We start from the raw sequence: 23,853 nt of genomic DNA on the forward strand, positions 1-23,853 counted from the left end.
GGCCGATGCAGCACTAAAGTCAGCTTTGCCAAGCCACGCAAGGTCACCTTGCATGGCCATGCATGCCTTGATAAATCTGGCATAATGCAAGGCAGTGCAGATCGCTGCCTCGAGTTACTCTGGCCCACTCTGGTGTTCCATGGACGGAGCGTGCGTGTTCCCATGCATCCACATTTGGATTTTGGCACATTCTCCGCAGGGGAGGTGTAACGAGGAGACACATCTTTATTTCTCCTTATTGTTGCCTCTTTCTACGTGTGCTGCAATCTATATATATAGAGGAAAAAGCCTCTTTGGATTGTTTTGTGCAGGAAAGTGTCACTTCTTTTTGTGCAGGAAGATGTCCCTTCCTGCTCAAGAACGATTCTGCCTGCAACGCAGGCACCCTTGCACCATGACACATGGGTGCCCCCATTGGCGCTAGCCAGCCAAAAGTGTGCCAGCTCAAGGAAAGGAGAGGAATGGCCTGTATATGTTAAATACAGCGCATTCCTGCCCTTTCACGCAGCGCAGCAACATGCCTTGCTGTGTTGCGCTGCATGAAAGTATGATAATCTGGCATTAATATATTTAAGATATTTGGATTACGATGAATCTCCCTGCATGCCCACCTTGGGCTAGAAACACCCTTATTTGTTTGCCCTCTTCGTGCTAGAAGAGTTCTTACATGTTTGTTCTCTTTAAGATAGAAACAGGCTTCTTTGTTTGCATCCTCTGGGCTAGGAAATTCCTCGTTTGGACAAGTCTTCTTTGCACTAGAAACATCCTGATTCACTCTCCTTGTTATCCTTATTAAAGCAGGGTAGTCATGTTTTTGTTCTGCTGTTGGAAAGTTCTCGAGTGTGTTGCAATCACTGATTCTGAAAAGGCCTCAATTGATTGTCATTGTTGGACTAGAAGACATCCCATTTAAATGTCTTTTGGGGCTTGAAAACATCCACATTTGTTTGGCTGGTGCAAATATCTAGTTTGTTTCACACAAATCCCAAAGAGAACTCACACTTTTGAGTCATTTACACTTTTCAATAAGTTTACTCCTTTTTGGCTATTCACAAAATCTGAGTGGAAATTCATTCCAAAAAGCATGATTTCCATGCATCCATTAAATTGAAGGTCCTTGCGGGTATACACTTTTGAGTACCTCACACTTTTCAGTAACTTTACAACTTTTTGGCTATTGACAAAATCCAAGTGTATGTTAAATTTACACATGGACTTTGTGAATAGACAAAAAGTAGTAAGTTTACTAAAAAGTGTAAATTACTCAACCGTGTAAGTTACCTTTGTAAATCAGGCCCTAGATGTTTGAGGAGTGTCTATGAAGAAAGGTGGAAGCAGATTCTGTTATTTGAGGGTAGTGGGGGTAAAGTTGAAGGATTGAAGTAGTACAGGTACATGTCTCTGTGAACAGATGATGTGAGTCACGAAAGAGTTTCCAAGGGGAAAGCAATATACACACGATGCATGCTAAAACTAGAGATTTTCGATTTTGGTTGTTGTGCAAAAGTTAGAGAAGGGCAATCCAATTTCACATTGCAGTGGGGCAGTTGGTGAACTAGGCCTGGAGGAACGGGTGAAGGGGAAGGACGTGTGTGTTATCAGGGAATAGATGGTCTAGTCCAGTGGCTCCCAACGTGTGGTCCGGGGACCCCTGGGGGTCCGTGAAGCCTCCCCAGGGGGTCCGCGACTTCTTAGAAAATTAAATAATATTAACAGATTAGGTCCCCAGCTTTCAGTAAAGATTCAGCGGGGTCCCCAGATCCCAGTAATGATTCAGTGGGGGTCCCCTTTTCCAGTAATGCTAAACTGGGGGTCCACAGAAGTCAAACGGTTGGGAAGCACTGGTCTAAGACACCAAGGGCCAGATGTAGGAAAAATCTGGATTGCGACTCGCAATCCAGAATGTAGGATGGTGTCCCTGACACCATCAGCGACTCGCAAGGGGGTCGCAAAGGCCCACCTCATTAATATTAATGAGGTGGGTCGCAATTAGCAACCCCCTTGCGAGTGGCGGCACTCACAGGGATGGTGGCCTGCTGGAGACAGCAGACCTCCATGTCTGTGACTGCTTTTAAATAAAGCAGTTTTTTTTTTTTTTTGTAATGCAGCCGTTTTCCTTAAAGGAAAACGAGATGCATTACAAAACTAAAAAATGAAACATTTTCGTTTCATTTTTTCAGAGCAGGCAGCGGTCAATAGGACCACTGCCTGCTCTGAAAAAATGTTTTTAATGCCATTCACTAAGGGGAATCTGTCCCATGCGGCCCCTCCCTTTTGCGCATGGGTTAGCACCAGCGTGACACTGCTGGTAACTGCGACTGCTTTGCGACCGCGTTCGCGGTCACAAAACAATACAGCATCGCGCTGCGACTCGCAATTAGGAAGGGAACACCCCTTCCTAATTGCGACTCGCAGTCCCGTTTTGCTGACTCACAAAACGGGGATGGGGCATCGCGATGTGCTTTTTGCACGTCGCAAACAGCTAAATTCGCTGTTTGCAACGTGCAAAAAGGATTGTACATCTGGCCCTAAAAGAGAGAATGTAACCTGGGACAGTGCTGACTGTGAGATGGTAAATGGACAGAGCCCTTGGGGTGACCCACTGATATTGTGCAACAACACGGGTACCCGGAGAAAGAACATGAGTGTTCAGGCAGGTAAGATGAATGATCGGTGCAGGAGCACTGACAGCGTGTTGAAAAAGTACACATTCAGCATGTTTAAATGTACAACAGTTGTATTTCTTTCTTCAAGGGTTTTAACCACCATACATGAGCTTAAAGCAGCACCTACTTTTTCCTTCAGAAATAATATATTAGAGCTGTTGGTCACTCTGAGGCAACCACAAACCAAGTGCAGGGTGATATGAGTTCAGGTATGCGACCTTCTCATTGGGATTGAAAATTGTATTGTCCAATTGAATGAAGTCTCTCTCCATCCTAAGAACAGCTCAGACCTTGAGCATGTCTCCTGGGCAATGGTGTTCATGGAAAATCTAATGCTGAGAAAGGCATTTCTGAGCTTCGGGCTCAGTGCACGGAAAAACCTTATTTTGTTTTGAACTACGGTAAAGTATATTTAAGGACTTATCCTCCACTTCAGCCCAAAGTCAATTCAGATTTTAAATTGACTCAAATAATCCAATTTCTGGCCTTCTTACTCATTGATCCTCTGTGTCCTCCAGAGAGATCTGTTCATACTTTAGATGTTTAGAGGCTGTTGAGCTATAACTTTGTGAAAGCAAAATACCTGTGTCATTTCTCTGACCCGATGCTGTTCGCACTACCGGTAGGTGGATGCTTGATAGGACTGCACTTTTAGTGACAAAGAAAACATTTCGAGAGTACAGAAAAGTACTTGTGGTCCCTCAGAGGATGTCTGGATCCTTGACCTGTGTTCACATGTGGCTTTGTAGAAAGGCCAGCATACCGACGACCCTCTAGAAATGCTATGGTATATAGTTCAGCTGCTTTAAAATGTAACCTGGCTATTTACAAACCCTTGCTGCCTGCACGTTGTTACTTGCCTTAATTTCTTGGAGTGTAAATATATACTCAAGTATTACCTCACTTGCCTGTTGTCTCATTTGTTAGTTTTCCTGTACCTTTTGCTCTTCTTCCTTTCTGTGCAGTAGATTGATGGTTTGCAATATTTTATGTATTAGTTCTACTTGAGTGCTTTTGGATTTAATATTAGAGGCCTAGTAATTTCTAACCTTCAATGCCTTTGGCAACTACATCTTGGCTAATTATTTGTCATTTATTGTGTGCATCAAAATGTAATAAAGTGGACAAAAATTGTTCTGAACCAAACCTGCTCTAGCATTTTGCATCAGGATTATGGGAAGATCCACCTGTAGGATTATGGGTTATGGATAGATCCACCTGTAGGATTATGGGTTATGGATAGAACCACCTGTAGGATTATGGGCTATGGATAGAACCACCTGGAGGATTATGGGTTATTCACAGAGCTACCTAGGATTGTGTGTTATGGATAGACCCACCTGTAGGATTATGGGTTATGGATAGAACCACCTGGAGGATTATGGGTTATTCACAGAGACACCTAGGATTATGGGTTATGGATAGACCCACCTGTATTATTATGGGTTATGGATAGAACCACCTGTAGGATTATGGGTTGTTTACAGAGCCACCAAAGGATTATGGGTTATAGATAGACCCACTTGTAGGATTATGGATTGTGGCTAGATCTACCTGTAGGATTATGGATTATGGATATATCCACCTGTAGGGAATTGAATTGAAACTAGGGTGGGCTGTAAATTGGGGATCTGATCTGTGGCTCGGCTTCTCCAAAGGTAAACAATCTGATCCTAAAAAGTGAAAACAGATTTCTCTCAGGAGTACATGGTGAGACCCCCTACTCTAAAGACAGTGCGGGAATTGCAAGTTTTAATAAAGTGTATTCTTCTTAAAGACACTGGTTTGAGAACTTTATTATAATTATTTCTTAATTATAATGTTTTGTACTACTTTTCATATACTGCATGCGTTTACGTCAGGGAAGCCTGTCCCCTTGTGCTAAACTACCCGGCAGTTTAAATTAATTATGATACATTTCCAAAACCAATGCTTTTAAAAAGAAAATACTTTTAGTTATTACAAGGCACAAAATGAAGCACATTGGATGCATGGATGAAGGTATATTTAAAAAATAATTTGAAATGTTTGGTTGCATTTAGACGTTTCTTTTCTAATAATTTAGGGCGCACTTTAGGGTTTGGCAGAGATGGTACTCGGCCACAAATTTGGAGGGATACCCTGACCACCAAGCTTGCAGTTCCCACTCTCTTTCGAGTGGGATGAATCACCAGGGTTTAATAGCAAAGCCTCCCCCGACTCTGCTGGTGGAAACCTTTGGCTGAGAGCTGGCTGGTTTTAGGCTGTGGGTCAAAGTACTGAAATCATCCGCAATTTGGGATGGACATATTTGTTCTTGCGCAGAACTGCTAGGGAAAGATCGGAGGTCCGAACAGGAAAAAATGACACCAAACCCTCGAAGAAAAGTGACACTTGTCAGATATTATTTTTTTTTTTTTTTTTTTTTGCATTTTTCAATAACAGTCTCCACTCAGAACTTTGGCGCCCATGCAGCAAACCTTCAGTGCCTTTAGTAAAGGCACAGAGATGCATACGTGCAAACAGACCTGATTCAGACGAGAGACCCGATTTTATTCAGCCAAAAATTGCTTTATTTTGGTCCCCGCCTGAAAAATTCCGCTGCTTCACTAGAAGTCAATGGGAGAAATACATTCCCCCGATTATTTTTTTTAAGTCTCCCGCTTTCCTGTTCTAAGACTTTGGCATGTATGGAGATGTGCACCTGCCTGGCAATTATCTAAATATATTGGGCTGTACTCCTGAATAAGCACTTTCCCAGTGGTCCGGCTGTGTGTTTCAAAGTGGCCACAAGAGGGCAGCAGTGCTTCAGGTTTTAAGACTACAGCAAAGCAAAGTTCCCAATATAAAGAAAGAACAGTTGCTATTAAAAATGTGGTCCCTATTTTATTCACTTAGAGAGAACACCCGGTTTTCTCAAATGGATTAAATGACATTGAAGCCTACAGCAGGACCAGCGAAGAAGAATTGTATCAACCTATTGAGCACCTTAAATGAATATAAATACGTTTAAATCAAGGCGAAAGCCTAGATTATTTTTATTGCTTTCACCGCAATGGGTGGATTATTCAGTGCTCCGCAAAAGTAGCGCCCTGTAATACCAGGGACACAAAGCTGGCATTCATGTCTGATCCCCAAAAGCGTCTCGAACTGGAAAGTTACTGCACCTTGGCTATTTCTGATTTCTCTGCCTAGTAGTATCAGTGAGTCAACGACAGACGGACATTTAAACTACAGCCAGGCAGTGGGGAGTGACTGACACACACCTGGGCTTCCGGACCGCACATCACCCTCTGAGCGGGAAGACTGGGACTCACTGGGAGTCATTTCCAGACAGGACGAGGCCCAAACTACGAGAAATGCTTGTGTCTGGAGAAACCGGGTAGATTTGTTTCTCAGGACAGAAGGCGTCAGTGCTTTAAATACAGAAGTGCAGGTACTCACTGTTTGCAGTGCCTGTTTGCTCCTGGGAAGGGCCGGTACTCTCCCATTAAGTGTAATGCAGCAGTGGAGGGAAGTGCAGGTACTCACTACTTAGAGCGCCTCTTTCCTCCTGAGACGTGCAGGTACTCTCCCTTTCAAATTAAAGAAGTGCAGGTACTCAGTATTTAGAGTGCCTCTTTGCTCCTGAGAAGTGCAGGTACTCACTACTTAGAGTGCCTCTTTGCTCCTGAGACGTGCAGGTACTCACTACTTAGAGCGCCTCTTTGCTCCTGAGACGTGCAGGTACTCTCCCTTTCAAATTAAAGAAGTGCAGGTACTCAGTATTTAGAGCGCCTCTTTGCTCCTGAGAAGTGCAGGTACTCACTACTTAGAGCGCCTCTTTGCTCCTGAGACGTGCAGGTACTCTCCCTTTCAAATTAAAGAAGTGCAGGTACTCAGTACCGGACAGCACCTGCCCATTTAAAGCACTGGAAGGCGTGAAACACACAGCAGCTAAATACTTCGCCTGCACCTTCAAGGACACGTCATGACAGGGCTTTAAGTGGGCCGGGGTAACAGACACGGCTCTGCTTGGATCAGAGTAGAGTGGACAGGATTAACATTGCAGACTTGGAGGGGAGCTTCAACACCCCAGGGGGCCTCACTGAATATCTCTTTCGTATGAGAATGTCCACAGACAGTGCCTTTTGGTATAGATATTCCCCCAAAACGGAGAAAGTGCTGTTGAGTCGAGACCGTGTGGGAATTCAACGTTGAGAGGTTTAGGGCAGGCCACAAATCACTAGTGAGTGAGGAACCTATAGGCAGCTGGCTCTTTATATGGGGGACCAAAACGAGGTACACTGTGCAAAGAGTCCAAGCAAACCCCAGAGGAATTACAGAGGCACAAATGACACCCCAAATGCCACATTTTGTGGTCGAGCAGTTAGGCACCACAGTTACATACCTCAAGACACACATGGAGTGGAGTGGAGGTAAGTCCGCTTACATCTACTTATATAGTTTTACCTTGATGAATATTTAAGCTCAATATTTTGGCACATCAATTTTTCATGCGCACCATACAGGAAATCTGAGTCTGTTGACTATTCATGTAGCTGACATATTCATTTAGATTCCTCTATTCCTTTTTTGTTCATACTTTAGTTTTAAGTTTAAATATTATGATGATTATTATTATTAATGGTTTATTTATAAAGCGCTTGATTGCCTATAAGGAGTCCTGGTGCTGCACTTAACAGTGGTGCATTCCTTCAACCAACAATTACAAATGAAACAACCAAGTTTTTAGCAACTTCCTAAATTGTCCAAGGTCCACAGTCCTTCTCAGAGACATATGCATGTGGTCCCATGGATGGGCCACATGTTCCACTAATGCTCTGCTTCCCCCCCCAGAGAGTCTGAATTTTGTCTGACTCAAAGGACTGGCTTCTGCAGATCACAGCAGGTGGCCAGGGCAGTACCTGGTAAACCTGTTCTGTAAAAACACAGGGCCTCCCTTATGGAAGGCATTGTGAACAATCCTTTTTGGCACCAGTAACCACTGCAGTTTTTTTTATTGCAACGGAGGCCGATGAAAGCTGATGAAAATCTTGGACGTGAGATGGGAAGGTGAGCCACAGCATTTTGTATATGAGAGAGGCATTTAATCAAAGGTTTGGGGGTTCCAGGAAGAAAGAGTTCCCACAGTCTAAGTATGGTGGCCTGGAAAGTTAGCGGTCTATGCTTGGCTGAAAGGAAAGATAATAACTTCCACGGTACTTTAAGTAAGGTAAAGTAAGGAAACGCAAGTAGATGCCAGCATGTTCACATGGGAGGGCAGAGATAGATATCTGTCGAAAACCAGGTTCCTTACCATTGGAGATCTCATCGGGGGGAAATTAGTTTGAGGAAGCCAGAAATCTGCAGGCAATGCCCAAGAGATCTTATCATGGACACACCACAAAGCCTCAGTTTAATCCTAATACATTTGAAGGAATTCAAGGTCAACCAAGTTGTTATTTTACGCATGCACTGATGGGACCTGTCATATGGCACATACATTTTTGAATCCTCAGATATTACAAGTTGGTTTATCTTCAGCATAATTCATGCAAATTACCCCCCCCCCCATTAAAAAGTAGCTGAGCCAGCGTCCTCAAGTATATGTTGACTAAAGTAGGGCTGAGTGCATATCCTTGAGGGACCCCATGTTTGGTACAACGGAACTCAAAATGGAAGGGGGGAAGGTGAATTGCCTTAGCCCTGTTGTCCAAATGGGACACATACCATCCCAAGACTCTACCCTTTATGCCAATTTCTCCTACCTTGAGATCAAAATCCCCTGAGCGACTGTATCAAATGCAGCTGACAGTTCTAGTAATTTGAGGGCCCCAAAGTGCCCCTTGTCGACTGCCATCCTCAAGTCATCCAGGACTGAGACCAATGTGGCCTCTGTACAATGCACAGGATGGAGACCTGACTGGGCCGGATCCTACAGATCATTACTCTCAAGAAAACCCATTAGAATAGAGTTCATATGTCTCTAAAACATCTTAGCTGGAAAGGGAAGCAGTGAGATAGGCTGAAAGTTATTGAGAATATAGGGATCTGCTTAGAACTTTTTGACCAGTGTCACCGCCTATGCCTTCTTCCAGTCACGGGGACCATGCCTGCTGACAGGGTGTCATTGCAAATGGACGCAGAATTTTCACAAAGATTCCGCCTGAGAATGCCATGCTTTAGGAGTTAAAACATCAGTGAGAGGACCAGGCATGTTGCTGACACTAGTTCATGAAAACTCATACCAGGAATCTGCCCAAAGTCTCCCAAAGTGACAGCCTCACTTCCAGGTCCCTCTTCTCCAGTAACTCAAGAGTAATCAAGAGCTGTAACCACAACATGCTGGTCAGCACTCTGAGGAAGGGCTCTTCAGCTCCATAGAGGACAGCCCCAACATGATGTTGGCGATTTTATTCTCAAAGTAGAGCGTCAAGTTGTCATAAAGGGCTTGAGAGTGTTTCATAGGGCAGATGTCACACAACGGATTTGCTAAAGACCGAGTAGTAGCCAAAATCTGGTAATATTAAAATTGATGTCTTCCAATATGTTTCACTATTATGTGTTTCACTATCATCAATTCTATGAAAGGAACATCTTATATTTAATGAAATTGTAGATAAAAGAATACCCAAAGAAGGGAAAAGTTAATTGAGCAAAATCTCAACTTTTCAATGTTTGTTTTTGTGTAACAGGCCACTAGTGACTAGGGCCTGATTTAGAACTCAGTAGATGGGTTATCCCTTCACAGTAGTGACAGATATCAGAACCACCAAAATCTAAATCTCACAGAATAGGATGGGATTTAGATTTCGGTAGGCGGAATATCTGTCACCGTTGTGATGGAGTAACCCATCCGCTGAGTGCTAAATCAGGGCCTACCTGATGTCAGGGCTGCACGTGCAACAGTGGGGTTAATGGCAGAGTCCCATCCCAGAAGCCTCCAGGAAGGGTTATACTAATGAATACAAGAAAATATCCAAGAATATTGTGGGCAGAGTTTTGAGGGACAAAATATTCCTAACTCCATATCTATACACCTTGAATATATATGAATTAAAGGATGAAAGACTTTTGTGGGAATGTTTCATTGAGAACTATTGTTTGGAAATGCCAAAGAACAGCCAACAGCAGCGAATAGAACAGATGAAGGGAATGTGTCTCTTCCTCGGGTATGGCCCCTAAATATCGAAGTATACAAATATTAGGGCCAAAATACTGAACCCCAAATATTGAAAGGTAAGAGCAGCTTTTCTATACCTAATGCCACATATATATATATATATATGCTTCACATAAGATTCAAACAACGGCACTCCATGCAGTTTGCTGTCCTTTATTTAAATCAGGAATTCCATATCAATTCAAAACCACAAAAAATCACAGGTTTAGGGCGACGCGTTTCAACCATCACGGTCTTCCTCCTGGCCCTCCAAGTATTCAAGTCATGTGATCCATCTTACTCTTTAAATAACCACTGATCTAATACATAGACATAGAAGAAATATCTTTCTTTTTTTTCCCTTCTTCTTTCTTTCCCATAGACATTACTCCTCTATGTAAGTTATACATTGCTAATTACCCAAATCATCTTTTCATTTCTGGCAGGCATCATTGCCCCTCCCAACCTCAAAATTAACCTATTGGACAATACGTCACTATTTACAACGTTCTATGTCTCCCTCTTAGGAGGAGTCACCACATGACTTCGCTAACTGAGTTACAACTATAAAACTAAAAACTACCGAATTGCGCAACACTAACCCAATTCTCCCTTTACTGGATATTGTGCACTCATCCAATATGGACATGAAGTTCTTCATCCTTGTTCAATCCCCACATACACATATATATACATTCCCACAAAGGCCTTTCATTCTTCTAGGTTATTTGCTCCCAAATGATCTAAACATCTTCATACAGTCTTTTTAATTTATATAAAGTAAAAAGCATAATGCCACAGACCTTAAATTCAGGCTCCTTCTTGGACAAACGCTTCAGCTCCCTACTCAGCTTGAATGCTCTCAGCATGGCATCCTCGCTGGCGATGGACAGATATGCACGGCTTGCAATGCCCTTGTATGTGTTGATACGGGACAGCGAGAACTTGAGCAAGTCATATTTGCGCCCATTGCTGCACTCCAGGCAGGAGCAGGAGATCTTGTGCGGAGTGGTGATGACGTGACCTTTCTTCATCAACATTTCGACAATCTCGTATAAGTCCTTCTCGCAAGCGAGGGTCAGAGGAGTCACGCCAGGCGCAAAGCGGGAGTTGTCAATGGAGTTGTCGAAGAACGCCATAGAGAAAGACTTGATGTCCATTTTACTCCCCTTCTCCTGGTCCAGGCGGTCCAACAGCATCTTAACCACATGGGGCTGGTTAGTGTCCACGGCCACCAGGAGGGCTTCATGGATCTGTCGAAAGTCGAACTTGATGCAGTGAAGCAGAGTCTTCATAATCTCTTCGTTGCCCGTGCGGATGGCCAAGTTGAGGGCCTCCCGCCATGAGCGGTCCTCGCTGTCATCCAGCTGCCGTAGGATTCCATCGCTGACCTGGAGCAGCGACTGCACCTGGACGAGGTTCCCATCATGGATTGCGCCGATCAAGGCGACAGGAAACTTCAGCTTCTTATTCACAATTTCGCGCCAATTGGCTTGCTGCAATAGGAAGAGGAACATGAGGTGTCATTATCACTTTTTGTTTTAGAAGTACACATTAAGCATGTGATTCTAACACAAATTAAACAATTCTTTTCACAGAAAGGCTAAATTATATTGCAGGAAACAAGACTTAAACCCCCATGAGAGAACATGGGACAGCTAGTGAGGTTAAATAAGGTATTTTTTGTGAAATTCAAATTCTTCATTACTAAAATCTTTTGATATAAAAGTAAGTTTAATATGATGCTAGCATTTAGGAACCAGCTCGTGCCTCCTTAATATGATAAACCATTAAAGTCAAAAAGAGAATAAATATAATGACAGATATCCAGACTTGAGCACAAGCAATGATTTGTGGGTTAGGTTTAAATGTAATGAAAAGTAAAGATATTTCGCCAGTTACAGAAGTGGTGGCCGCTGCTTATGCTGCCCTTTCTGTAGGACATGAATTGGGTTTTCCCTCGTCCCAAGGAGTGTGGTGCCATGGAAATGAGGGAGTTCTTTTGCCCGGGCGCATGCAACCTGTTTCTGAAGCATGCACAGGTACAAAGGTCCAGGGCCGGCTTTGGAAAGTTGGCCGCACAAGTTTAAAAATTCAAAGAGCCACCTAAATATGCTAAGCATCTGACAAATTTTCTGCAAGTTGATAAAACAGTGATAAAGTCATATGCAAATCAAAAATACAACTTTCCAACTACCAAGATATCTCTAAAATGTAACCTCTTCATGCCCAACCCAAGCACCTCTTCAAACACTAAGGGCCAGATGTAGCAATGAAACATTTTGCGAGTTGTAAATAGCGAGTCATAGCGACTCGCTATTTGCAACTCGCAAAATGTTATGCAGAACGGTGTCTCAGACACCGTCTGCGAGTCGGTATGGGGTCGCAATGACCCACCTCATGAATATTCATGAGGTGGGTCGCAAATTGCGGCCCCATAGCGAGTATAGGCACTCGCAAACATGGAGGCCTGCTGTCGTCAGCAGACCTCCGTGTTCGTGACTGCTTTAAATAAAGCAGTTTTTTTTTTTTAAGTGTAGCCCGTTTTCCTTAAAGGAAAACGAGCTGCACTTAAAAAAAAAAACCGAAACCTTTAGTTTCGGTATTTTTTCAGGGCAGGGAGTGGTCCCTTGGACCACTCCCTGCCCTGAAAAAATGTTTTTGGGTCCAGTCACAAACTGGAAGGGGACCCCTTCCAATTTGCGAGTGGGTTACCATCCACTTGAAGTGGATGGTAACTGCAACACCATTTGCGACCGCATATGCGGTTGCAAATGGTATTGCATACCACTAGGAATCGCAAATAGGAAGGGAACACCCCTTCCTATTTGCGATTCTGAAATGCATTTTGCGAGTCGGTCCGACTCGCAAAATGCATTTCTGCATAGGAAAATGCGTTTTGCAACTCGCAAACGGCAGTTTTTGCCGTTTGCGAGTTGCAAATCCTTTCCTACATCTGGCCCTAATTCTTGAAAGCGACTGGCCAGATTTACACCAAGCAACAAAATCACAACCCCTGAGATCTATCTTTGTGACATGTTTGGTGTAATTCAGTTCAGCCATTTTCTCTGTATTGAAGAGCACTGACCCCCTTGAGAACAAAAATTGTAAATTGCACTATTGGTACCCACTTTTTCTTGGTCCCCGCTTGATGGATCTGTGCAAAAATTACCATGAAGGACCCAAACTGGATGACTTGTTTAGAACACTCCGTGCTAATTGCTCAAATGAAGTTATTAAGAAAACAAAAAAGCCTTTCCAAAGAAAACTAAAACCTAAATATAACTACACTGGCCCTATTACCCTCCAGCCCCCAGTGTCTTATATATAGATTGGTATATATATTACGGACGGGCAGTCGCCACAGTGTAGGCATGACTCAGTTGCACTTTCCACTAAAAAGGCATTTCTTGATCTGCTGATATCTTTTGACCCCATGGATGGATTTGCACAAAACTTGCCAATCTATTAAGTGAGTCAGCCAAGTTTTGGCAAGATCTGCCCATGGGAAAAAAATTCAAGGGAAGTTGAAATAAGTACTTACCTGTGAAGCAGCGACGGCATGCAGAACTAGATATGGTGGGACGCGATGGCGCCAAACTCACCGTATTTGCGGTTCCCCACTGTGCTGCACTTCTCCCCGGCGTCCATGAGCAGGAATGGAAGGACTTCCTTCCTGGTCGGTGAAACACAAATCCAACCAATCCTGGGGCTCCTTTCTTGCTGTTTTCAGCATGAGAGCAGCTCCAAGATTGGTGGGAACAGGCTAACCCAGTGCTCATTTTGAAGCTGGGGTACTGTGCCAGCAATCCCCGGCTGTTTGACAGCACTGGGATTTCTGAGTCTACAGTGCGCATGTCGGGCTGGCCATAGCTAGACAGCCGGCCAACCCGAAATGCTCACTGATAGGGGCAGCAGTCATCCTGCAATTGCAGGATTCAGCCTGCCCCATGCCCTCACGCTTGCGCAGTACACGGCGCGAGCTGGTGGCAAAATAAAATGGCATTGTTATGCCAATTTATTTATTTGTGTTTGTCTACTGCGCTTACAGCAGGCGGAGCAATGCTCCTCTGCTTCTTATAAAGACTTCCAGTGTAAACTCTCGCATGTAATGGTAGCATACCTGTGATAGAGTTGTGAGCCCCAAACAGGTGATGGTGCACTGGCCCATTGCACACTGGTCACTGTAATCATGTTACTTTGACCACTTGGAGCTCAATTCGAGAAGCTTTTTTTATGCTCACAAATGGACTCATAGCCATGAGAGGGCATTTTGTACACAAACAAACAAATGTTACAAGAGTCACTCATTCAAATCTTTAAAAGATGTGCCTGTGAAGCTTGCAATGTGTGCACAATATTCACTTTATAGGAGCACCTGCACTGCTTGTGTGCAACTGGCACATGTGCCATGGCCACAAACCTGGGGTAAAATGGGGGGCATGGAAAAAGAAACTCAATTGCAAATATAACAAGCATTTGCAATGCAACGGGTCTCACGTTTACTCGTGTTAGAGCTGATAGCGTTGTAAACTCCTAACCCGACTTTTCAACTATCGGTAAAAGTGCATTGATGTAGATAACCCAAAAAAGTGCAATTAACTGTGTAAAGCGCTCGACTTCTGCCAAGCGAAATCGCGCTAGGAAAATAGAGAAAAAGTAGTCCACAAGCCGGACAGAAAACAGCGAGCCTCGCATGTTGAAAGCAAGCAGATTTTATTAGGCAAGCCCACGAACCAATGAAAAATACTGATGTGACGTCGACAGGGCTCCGAGCCCTTTTCTAATACCTAAAGCGTCTTGCGAGTGATACGCATGCGCGAGCGCATGCAACGCAGGCTCGACCCTAAAAAGGAAGTGTCCTGGAAGTGATCAACGTGTAAATCCCACAGAGATGTCCGATGATTAACAGAACAGGAGTGAACACTGCACATTTTTACTCCATTCAACATTTGCCCTTTTTTTCAAAGAGGGAAAACTCAGGGATTCAAGACAGACAAAGCTGAGGGAGTTTATTTTCCCCATAACATTTCCTTGTAGAGGAGCACTTTCTCTAACTGTTTTGGCAACTTTTTCGTTGCAAGGTCGTTTTTAATTTATTTTTCCAGCTGGACGTGAAAAATGACAAAGTCCCCTGCACTGGACTTGTGACGATTGCTTGGAGAACACAGCTAATAATTTGCACGATTCACAAGCATTTGCATGCCCAATATGCCTCGTGCAAGACTGTGGTGAGCTGCTCGAACCAAGCCCTGAGGTCCCCCCTTCCTCATCCTCTGGAAGAGACATCTCCATTGGTCAGTCTGATGACTGAGAAGTCAGTCGTCAGCAGTGAGGAAATATTTCTCAGGTGTGAGCGTCAGACAGGAAATGCTTCTATTGTCTTCTTACAGAGTTTTTCAGTGAGTGTTGGAAAAGCAATGATTTTGCAAACTTACTTTTTAATGCCCCTCCCGTTGCATTCTGGTCATTGTAGGTGTTTGCTTTAAATACCTGACTTGAAATTTTGCATTATTTTTCTCCGTATATTTTACAAACTACTTTTTAAAGTTCGGTACAACTATAACTCGTGGCGGGAGCCCTGCTAGTAGTATGGCTAGAGCTGTGGGCTCAATTACTGCAGTTAGGTTAAATTTCTCTAGTTTTTCCCAGGAGTTCTGCAAAAGCATAACTCAGGTGCAATTCACTAAAGATACACCAACATCTACTCCAGTACTGCTGCAGCCCAAACAGGCTCAAATCTACTCCAGCTAAGTCTTGGAGTAAATCACAAATCACACATGTACCACAAATCAAAAGAAGGTAGGTAACAACACTACAAACAGAAAACCCAACGCCTAAAAATGAAATAAATACAAAGAAAACACGGTCATAATAATGTATACATTGTAGACACAATACTGAAAAAAAAAAATAATAACCGAAAATACATTTAAAAATAAGCATATGAATCTTAACATTGCATACACACACATACATCACATTCCAAAAATATTAACCACAACTCAATATAATTTTAAAAAGAAGTCACATAACTGTATACATTGCGAACACCTATACAAATCGAATTGTGGAAATGTTTTAGAATATGGAAAAATTAAAAATGTAAAACATTAGTCCTATAACTGTAAATTGCAGACACCTGTACAAATAACATTATAAAGATGTAAACATAGCAGATACACATCCACAGAAAATTATAAATATCGAAATTATTATTGCGTTTTTTTTTAAAGCAATGTATCTCACATTTAAGATTACACCTCCCACAATTAAAGATACATCATTACGCAATTTATGCCCAAAACAGACACATTATGAAAATCAACACAATGATAGGTAATTTCTCGGTCAGTAAAATCTAGCAGAACAAGGGAGAGAGGTTGAAGCCCAGGCCGAAGGCTTTGTATATGTGCTTCCAGTAGTAATGTTTGTCGGGTGTAGTTCATTTTCTTTGGGTGATGCCTGTTTACCTATTTTTTTCAATTCATAGGTCAGCATAGCTTAGGCTGAGATCTCCATTTATGCTTTTGAGGACATTTAGGCGATGTGCATGTAAAATGTACCCAGAAAATTACTGCCAGTTATTTTAGAGTATTATTTTCAGCATTATGTGTCCTCCACCTTAGTAAGGTGATGGTATAAAGAATTCCAAAGACGGGGCATAAATCTCCACCTAGAGTTAGTGAACTGCATATAGGCAGAGAACTATGCCTAAGCATAGGCATAAAAATCATACCCCGAAACCGGTCCCAGAATGCTTGTTTCAAATCCAGGGAGGGCCTGGCTTGGCAGTTTGGGCTGGACTGTTCCCATGGGGAGCAGGGTCAAGACTGATTTGCATATAGCTGGGTCCAAACTGGTGTGGTGTGGCGAGCAAAATAATGATGGATTAAACCCAGATCTGTGACTAGAGGTGAGTGTTTGAAAAGTTTCAAGACTCCGTCCATCATTTTATTTTGTGATGTTGCTATATGCACCCTAGGTGGCTAGGGCTATGGCCAGACATGGGTTCCTTGCTCACTGCTCCACTGGATTTAAGCTAGCCTAGCTGATGAGGGGTGATACCCCGAAACCGGTCCCAGGATGCTTGTTTCCAGTCTCCACACATAGATTTACCTTTGTGAATTTCACCTAGAACTAAGCCAGGAGTAATCCAGGAGCTCTCCTCAAATTCATAAGCCAGGAGTACTACAAACGTACGTAACACCTACTCACAGGAACACCATTGTGAATGGGGCCCCCTCTGGACTTCAGCATTTCTCTCCCCCGTGTCAGAAATATCTGCTGTAGCCGCTGGGTGGCACCATCTGACTATCAATGAGCCTGCTTATATTTTGGATCAGTTTTATATCTAGATCTGTCCAAGCCTGCAGGGATTTATGATATGGGGGGAAGCTGTTAAAACAGAGGTTTGCCCTTAAATGTCATACATAGTGAAGTTTCCCTGCAATATAATATGTTCAGGTACTACCTGGATTCCAAATATCATACTTATGCAGTCTTTGAATTGAGGAGAATGGTATGATTTTAGGCCTATGTGTATGTATAATTTATTTTTACATTTTACGTTCCCAGTCTCTCATGGGCATCTTGATTGCTGCCTTCATGCATGTTGCAGATATTGCCATTTTAATTCCACTTCGAATCTGGAAAGTTTTTTCCTTTCCTTCTATTTTATTAGAATAAAATTCCATAAAGTAAATTACTAACTGGAGATAAAACTGAAAATGGCACAGATGGTTTTCTGTTGAAACAGTATTTCCTGGTTGTTTTCTCGCTATTTTACCTTAGTGATCACAATTTCTCTCTGAAACCGGGTGTCCGTGAATGTTTTCTCACAAACTTAGCATAGCAGATACGCCATTCCTCTGAAACAGGATGTGTGCGTTCTCTCGCGACATCATCACTGCAACTGGAAGTGCAGTCACATTTTCGCATCATTTGATAGTATTTGCTAACTATACAATGTTGCAGGTTATTTCACCAGCAGACGCAGATACTGCCGCTGCAAAACACTGTTTGGGAACATGAAATATTGCAAATCGTGCAGTAACCTTTTGCAACGTTTTTACCCAAAGTAAAAAAAAATGTCAGTTCTTCCTCTTGCCCTGTCTCTGCTTTGGTCGCTGGTGATTTGGACATCCTCTGGACCAGAAGCAGGGCATCACAGACTCAGCACATTCCTTGTCTGCAGCTCCCTCTCAGTTCCTTTGGAAAATCAAGTACGTTGTAGGGTTAAGATATCTTGATAGATGGCCTGGTGTGGACACATTTGAGCTGTGATAGGTAACACGTTTAGGTTTTCTAATTCCTGTTTTTTTTTCTGTGTTACGGGAGAAGAAGAAATGACTGCAAGTGAAATTAGCATTTTGTGGCACTATGTGGGGTTTGGCTTCAGCACCTTTTTTTACATTTGTTTCATGTGTGTGGTATTGGTCAGGAGGCCTTGTGAAAGCTGAGGCTTGCATCCATATTTGGACCCTTTTTAAGTCTCGCCTAGGCAGCGCATGCGCTGTCTCTCCGAGACCTGTTGTAATCTACTCTGTGGGCTTACAACCGACCCACAGCTTTTGATTTGGTGACTTTGAGTGCCCTTTGTAAACACTTGCTTTTAAGTGGTCATTTCTTCTTCTATGTCCCTCCTTTTCGTATGTTGCTACTGCCCAAAGATCACCGCGTAGTACTTGCAGCCTTTCTTCTTTCAGCATTTCTGTTTGTTTGTGTGCACTATTTTTTTATTTGGGTTTCTGTTCCTATTTCATGAAGGTTCCCTTTTCATTCTATGCCGAGTCGGTGAAGCTTTAATTTGTTGTGTGCTGTTTATTTCAGCAGTACAGTAATTCTTGGGTTTAGTGGGTCAGCATCATTCTCTCCTGTGTTGGTGAATCTTTAAATCTTTTTTGGGGGCTGTTGCCTCTTTGTGTCTTTTAGGGAGCTGCCTGCCCCTCGCACTCCATTTTAGCCCCCTGTAGCCCCTCTACTGCATAGTTAATACTGCATCCTGTTTAAAACAGCTAAATTGCTCATTGCGTACACTGTGTGAGGCCACCAGTTGCCGGCCTTCTCTGTTTGAATTTAATTTCCTTCACTCTGAACAGGTACTGTGAATGAACTCCAGTAGATTACATACAGCTGAGAGTTCTGCGATTTTGTAACTAACACACCAGTGCGGGGGAGATGGTTGTTAGTATCCGGCCCACAGCCTGCGGAGCTACCTACGAGTTGCACCATAGTGGCTGTAGTAGTCTTCAACCCATCCCAAAAGGAGGTCGACTACTACGCTAATGCAGCTGAAAACTGAACAGAGAGACAGACTTGTGACTGCTGCAGTTCTTAGTACAAGACAGACAGACAGACTTGTGACTGCTGCAGTTCTCAGTACAGGGCAGGCAGCTCAGAACGGTGATCACAGCACGGTAAAGCAAAATGTATTTACTAGGAGCCATAGCAACTAGGAGACTATACCAGATCCCTGTCACTCAGGCACTTACTTCTTTGCAAGCCGGAGTCACTGCAATTAGCGGGCCTTGTGGCTGCAACGACTCATGCTGTGGACTGACTCACGGGGCAATGCCGCATGATTCTGGCTCAGCCTCAGTTGCACACACACTCAGGGCCGGCTTTAGCGCTGGTGGCATCCTGTGCTACAGTCTTTTTTTTGTGCCCCACTCCCAATGACCATCTCCTCTGATTCATTCACTTCCACCTAACAAATGGGCTCCTCATCTCTTGATAGCCCCCCTTTCACATACATTCATTTGTTTCAAAGCACTCGTAAAGGCTGGCTTTACTAATCCACTCAGCTATCCCCATAAAATATAGCTCTGTTCTGTGCAACAGGCATATTAACCCTCTGTGCTACTTTATGGCAAGTCAAAACTGTCGCTAGACAAACTCCGATCTCTATCCCTAGCAGAATATTAATCACAAGAGGTATCTTGACATTTTAATTGTTTCCTGAAGGCTGTTCACACAAGAAACTTCTTAGCAGGTGCTTTTAAACCGCAAGTTTTGTAAGTTATTGCTAAACACAGCGCCCACCTGAGGTCAGCGCCCCCCAATCCAGGTCAGCACCCGGTGCGGCCACACCGCTCGCAAAACCCTGAAGCCGGCCCTGCACACACGGCCTCAGCTGACAGCGAGGTCCGGTCCTGTGATATTTGATGCGAGTTGCGGCGAGCTTTGCTGTATTGCCAGTGTGCCGGCAGGTTCACAACGACCCGCCAGAGGGGTCGGCTTCAGTCGCAGGATCACATACCGCGGTGCCATTGCCCAGCAGCCAAAACTTTATTAATGAACTGCTGCGGCTCGCGTGAGGAATGATTTCCTGTAATGCTAAAGAAGAGCTGATGTTTTCCCTCCTCGAGGAAGGATTAAAAAAACGTGCGCCCCATTCCTTTCACATGTACTGGTCTCTCATCCTCCGTGCCAGACAGTATACAGGTGTTTTACTTTCTTAGCTACAATCATCTAGGGCACGCCAGAGACTTCCGAGGCTTCAACAGTGATATAATCACTTTTAAAAAACACACCCCTGGGTTATCTCGGCTCTTCCGACTCTCAGAAGATAAAACATCCTTGAAGTAGTAACAGCGGCCATTCAGGTTCAGCACCACCAAACTCCTGTTCCACTGAAAAAGTGAATGTTTTAAAAAAACAATAATTTTAAAGGTAGGCTTGTTTGATAACTCGTTTTGTAAAAGTTAAGTCTTCAGGCAGTCTTCATGGGCCCATAAAGTTTAACAACCAGTCAGTCACCATAAAAATACCATTGTAAAATTTGGTTGTGTTGAACCCGAATAACCGCTGTTACTAATTCAAGGATGTTTTATTTTCTGAGGTTAGCAGGGTTTTCTAGGAGAGTCAGAAAAGCCAAGATAACCTGTGTGCAGAATATAAAAGCTGAGGAACCTGTGAAAAGATTCTGTTAGGACCCTCACCGTAAATTCACCTCACTAAATCACAAAGACACAACTTACAGTACAGCCATCCAGACACAACCCTCCCCTACACTCAAACTGACACTTCCTAAGCATTCACTTCAGCCTGCACTCATACAGGGCCTTCCCTCAGCATGCACTGCTATAGACACTCACTGCAGGCTCCTTTCACAACACACAACAAAACCTTGCACTCAGATACATTCATTTCTCCCAGCACTCAAAATATACACCACTCACCCTGTACTCAGGCACACTGCTCACCCTTCACTCACATTGCACACCATTCACGATAAATGTAGGCACAGCACTGCTTGTGAACTCACTCACACACTCTGTGGTACCTTGGTGTGGGACTCCCTGCAGGCACAGCGCTGCTAGTGAACTCACTCAGACACTCTGTGGTACCTTGGTGTGGGACACGTACCCTGGTGTGGGATTCCCTTGCAGGCATAGCACTACTTGTGAACTCATTCACACACGCCGTGGTACCTTGGTGTGGGACTCCCTGCAGGCACAGCGCTGCTTGTGAACTCACTCAGACACTCTGTGGTACCTTGGTGTGGGACTCCCTGCAGGCACAGCTCTGCTTGTGAACTCACTCAGACACTCTGTGGTACCTTGGTGTGGGATTCCCTGCAGGCACATCGCTGCTTGTGAACTCACTCAGACACTCTGCGGCAGGCACATCGCTGCTTGTGAACTCACTCAGACACTCTGCGGTGCCTTGGTGTGGGACTCCCTGCAGGCACAGCAATGCTTGTGAACTCACTCAGACACTCTGCGGTACCTTGGTGTGAGACTCCCTGCAGGCACAGCGCTGCTGGTGAACTCACTCAGACACTCTGTGGTACCTTGGTGTGGGATTCCCTGCAGGCTCAGCGCTGCTTATGAACTCACTCAGACACTCTGTGGTATCTTGGGGTGGGATTCCCCGCAGGCACAGCGCTGCTTGTAAACTCACTCAGACACTCTGTGGTACCTTGGTGTGGGATTCCCTGCAGGCTCAGCGCTGCTTATGAACTCACTCACACACTCCGTAGTACCTTGGTGTGGGACTCCCTGCAGGAACAGCGCTCCTTGTGAACTCACTCACACACGCCGTGGTACCTTGGTGTGGGACTCCCTGCAGGCACAGCGCTGCTGGTGAACTCACTCAGACACTCTGTGGTACCTTGGGGTGGGATTCCCTGCAGGCTCAGCGCTTCTTGTGAACTCACTCAGACACTCTGTGGTACCTTGGTGTGAGACTCCCTGCAGGCACAGCGCTGCTTGTGAACTCACTCACACACTCTGTGGTACCTTGGTGTGGGACTCCCTGCAGGCACAGTGCTCCTTGTGAACTCACTCACACACTCTGTGGTACCTTGGTGTGGGATTCTCTGCAGTCACAGCGCTGCTTGTGAACTCACTCAGACACTCTGCGGTACCTTGGTGTGGGATTCTCTGCAGGCACAGCGCTGCTTGTGAACTCACTCACACACTCTTTAGCGCTGCTTGTGAACTCACTCACACACTCTTTGGTACCTTGGTGTGAGACTCCCTGCAGGCACAGTGCTGCTTGTGAACTCACTCACACACTCTGTGGTACCTTGGTGTGGGATTCTCTGCAGGCACAGCGCTCCTTGTGAACTCACTCAGACACTCTGTGGTACCTTGGTGTGGGATTCTCTGCAGGCACAGCACTCCTTGTGAACTCACTCACACACTCTGTGGTACCTTGGTGTGGGATTCTCTGCAGGCACAGCACTCCTTGTGAACTCACTCACACACTCTGTGGTACCTTGGTGTGGGATTCTCTGCAGGCACAGTGCTGCTTGTGAACTCACTCACACACTCTGTGGTACCTTGGTGTGGGATTCTCTGCAGGCACAGCACTCCTTGTGAACTCACTCAGACACTCTGTGGTACCTTGGTGTGGGATTCTCTGCAGGCACAGCACTCCTTGTGAACTCACTCAGACACTCTGTGGTACCTTGGTGTGGGATTCTTTGCATGCACATGGACAGTAATGTGACCTGTGGCTCTGAGTATGTTTGTGTTCAAATGAGCACTGTTGGAGGAGGCTAGAGGAGCTGGATGGGGTGTTTTTCTCACTAGAAATGGAAAATATTGTGTGGAAACCCTCTTTGCCACCTGTTTTATGGCAGAATGAGCTCATGTCCGCAGTGCTTCACCTGTGTAGAGTCCTCCAGGTGTGACATGGAGGGAATCGTGTGAGCAAAAAAACAAGGGCGCCAGTATAGTTTGCGTGAACCCCGTAATACACTGTTTGTGTCCTGAAAGTCACAACTGTACTCACAATGGGGCCATCAATGTCTGTTTATACTTCCCAGTTGTCTGAAGCAAAACCATCCTGACTTTCAGACCTTTATTGGGCAAAGGTGCACCGCTTTTTCTTCTTACAAATCTATTCCACGAAAGCCTATTTCTCTTGTCATATAATCAAAAAAAGAAGCAGGGACATAAAAACTGTTAGCAGCCTCCTGCACCCTACTTCCAATTCAAGGAGAAACTTTATGTATCACTTGGCTCAGATGTACTTCTTTTTACCTTGGAACCTGCAAACCTGGGTTCAGTTTCCAGTTTCAGATCCCCCAAATTCATGTGGTTCTTGGAAAGTCCCTGCATCTCCCTGTTCCCCAACTTGTAAACCCAGAGGGCCCGATTCACAAAGCTTAAGTTAAACCAAATAGTATCTTTATGACTACGGAATCTCTGCATTTGTGCTGGAAACTCTGCACTCGGGGTGGAATCCCACCCGGAGTGTGGGAATTCTGCCCCAAGTGTGGAGTTTCTGCCCCGAGAGCGGAAACTCTGCAGTCGTAGAGATACTACTTGTATCTTACCTTTGTGAATACCGAAAAGTAGTAAAATTAGACTTTTGGTCCAAACTTAGAACTTTGGTCTAACTTTACCTTAGTGAATCGGGCCCAGATTGTATATTTTTTATGTATAGTAGTGTTACAAAACCATCACACATAATATGTGTGCACTCCATTTAAGCAGCCTTGATAACTTTGATAACTTCTAGGTGTATTTCATGTCTTTAACAGCTCTTCTTCACTTTCTGGTCCCCCACTGCATTTTGGAACTTGTTGTTATATTGTTTTGCATTTAA

General features: G+C 44.2%; 1 protein-coding gene across 1 annotated transcript in view; it reads right to left on the minus strand.

Annotated features, from left to right (window-relative positions):
- Window positions 1-23,853, minus strand: part of XNDC1N (XRCC1 N-terminal domain containing 1, N-terminal like) — a 305,166-nt gene that overhangs the window by 61,825 nt on the left and 219,488 nt on the right. Inside the window, exon 15 of the mRNA XM_069203429.1 lies at window positions 10,593-11,285. Within this exon, the coding sequence (XP_069059530.1) occupies window positions 10,593-11,285 (693 nt within the window). The remainder of the gene's footprint in view (window positions 1-10,592; window positions 11,286-23,853) is intronic.

This window comes from Pleurodeles waltl, chromosome 8 (genome assembly GCF_031143425.1).
Source record: "Pleurodeles waltl isolate 20211129_DDA chromosome 8, aPleWal1.hap1.20221129, whole genome shotgun sequence".
NCBI lineage: Eukaryota > Metazoa > Chordata > Amphibia > Caudata > Salamandridae > Pleurodeles > Pleurodeles waltl.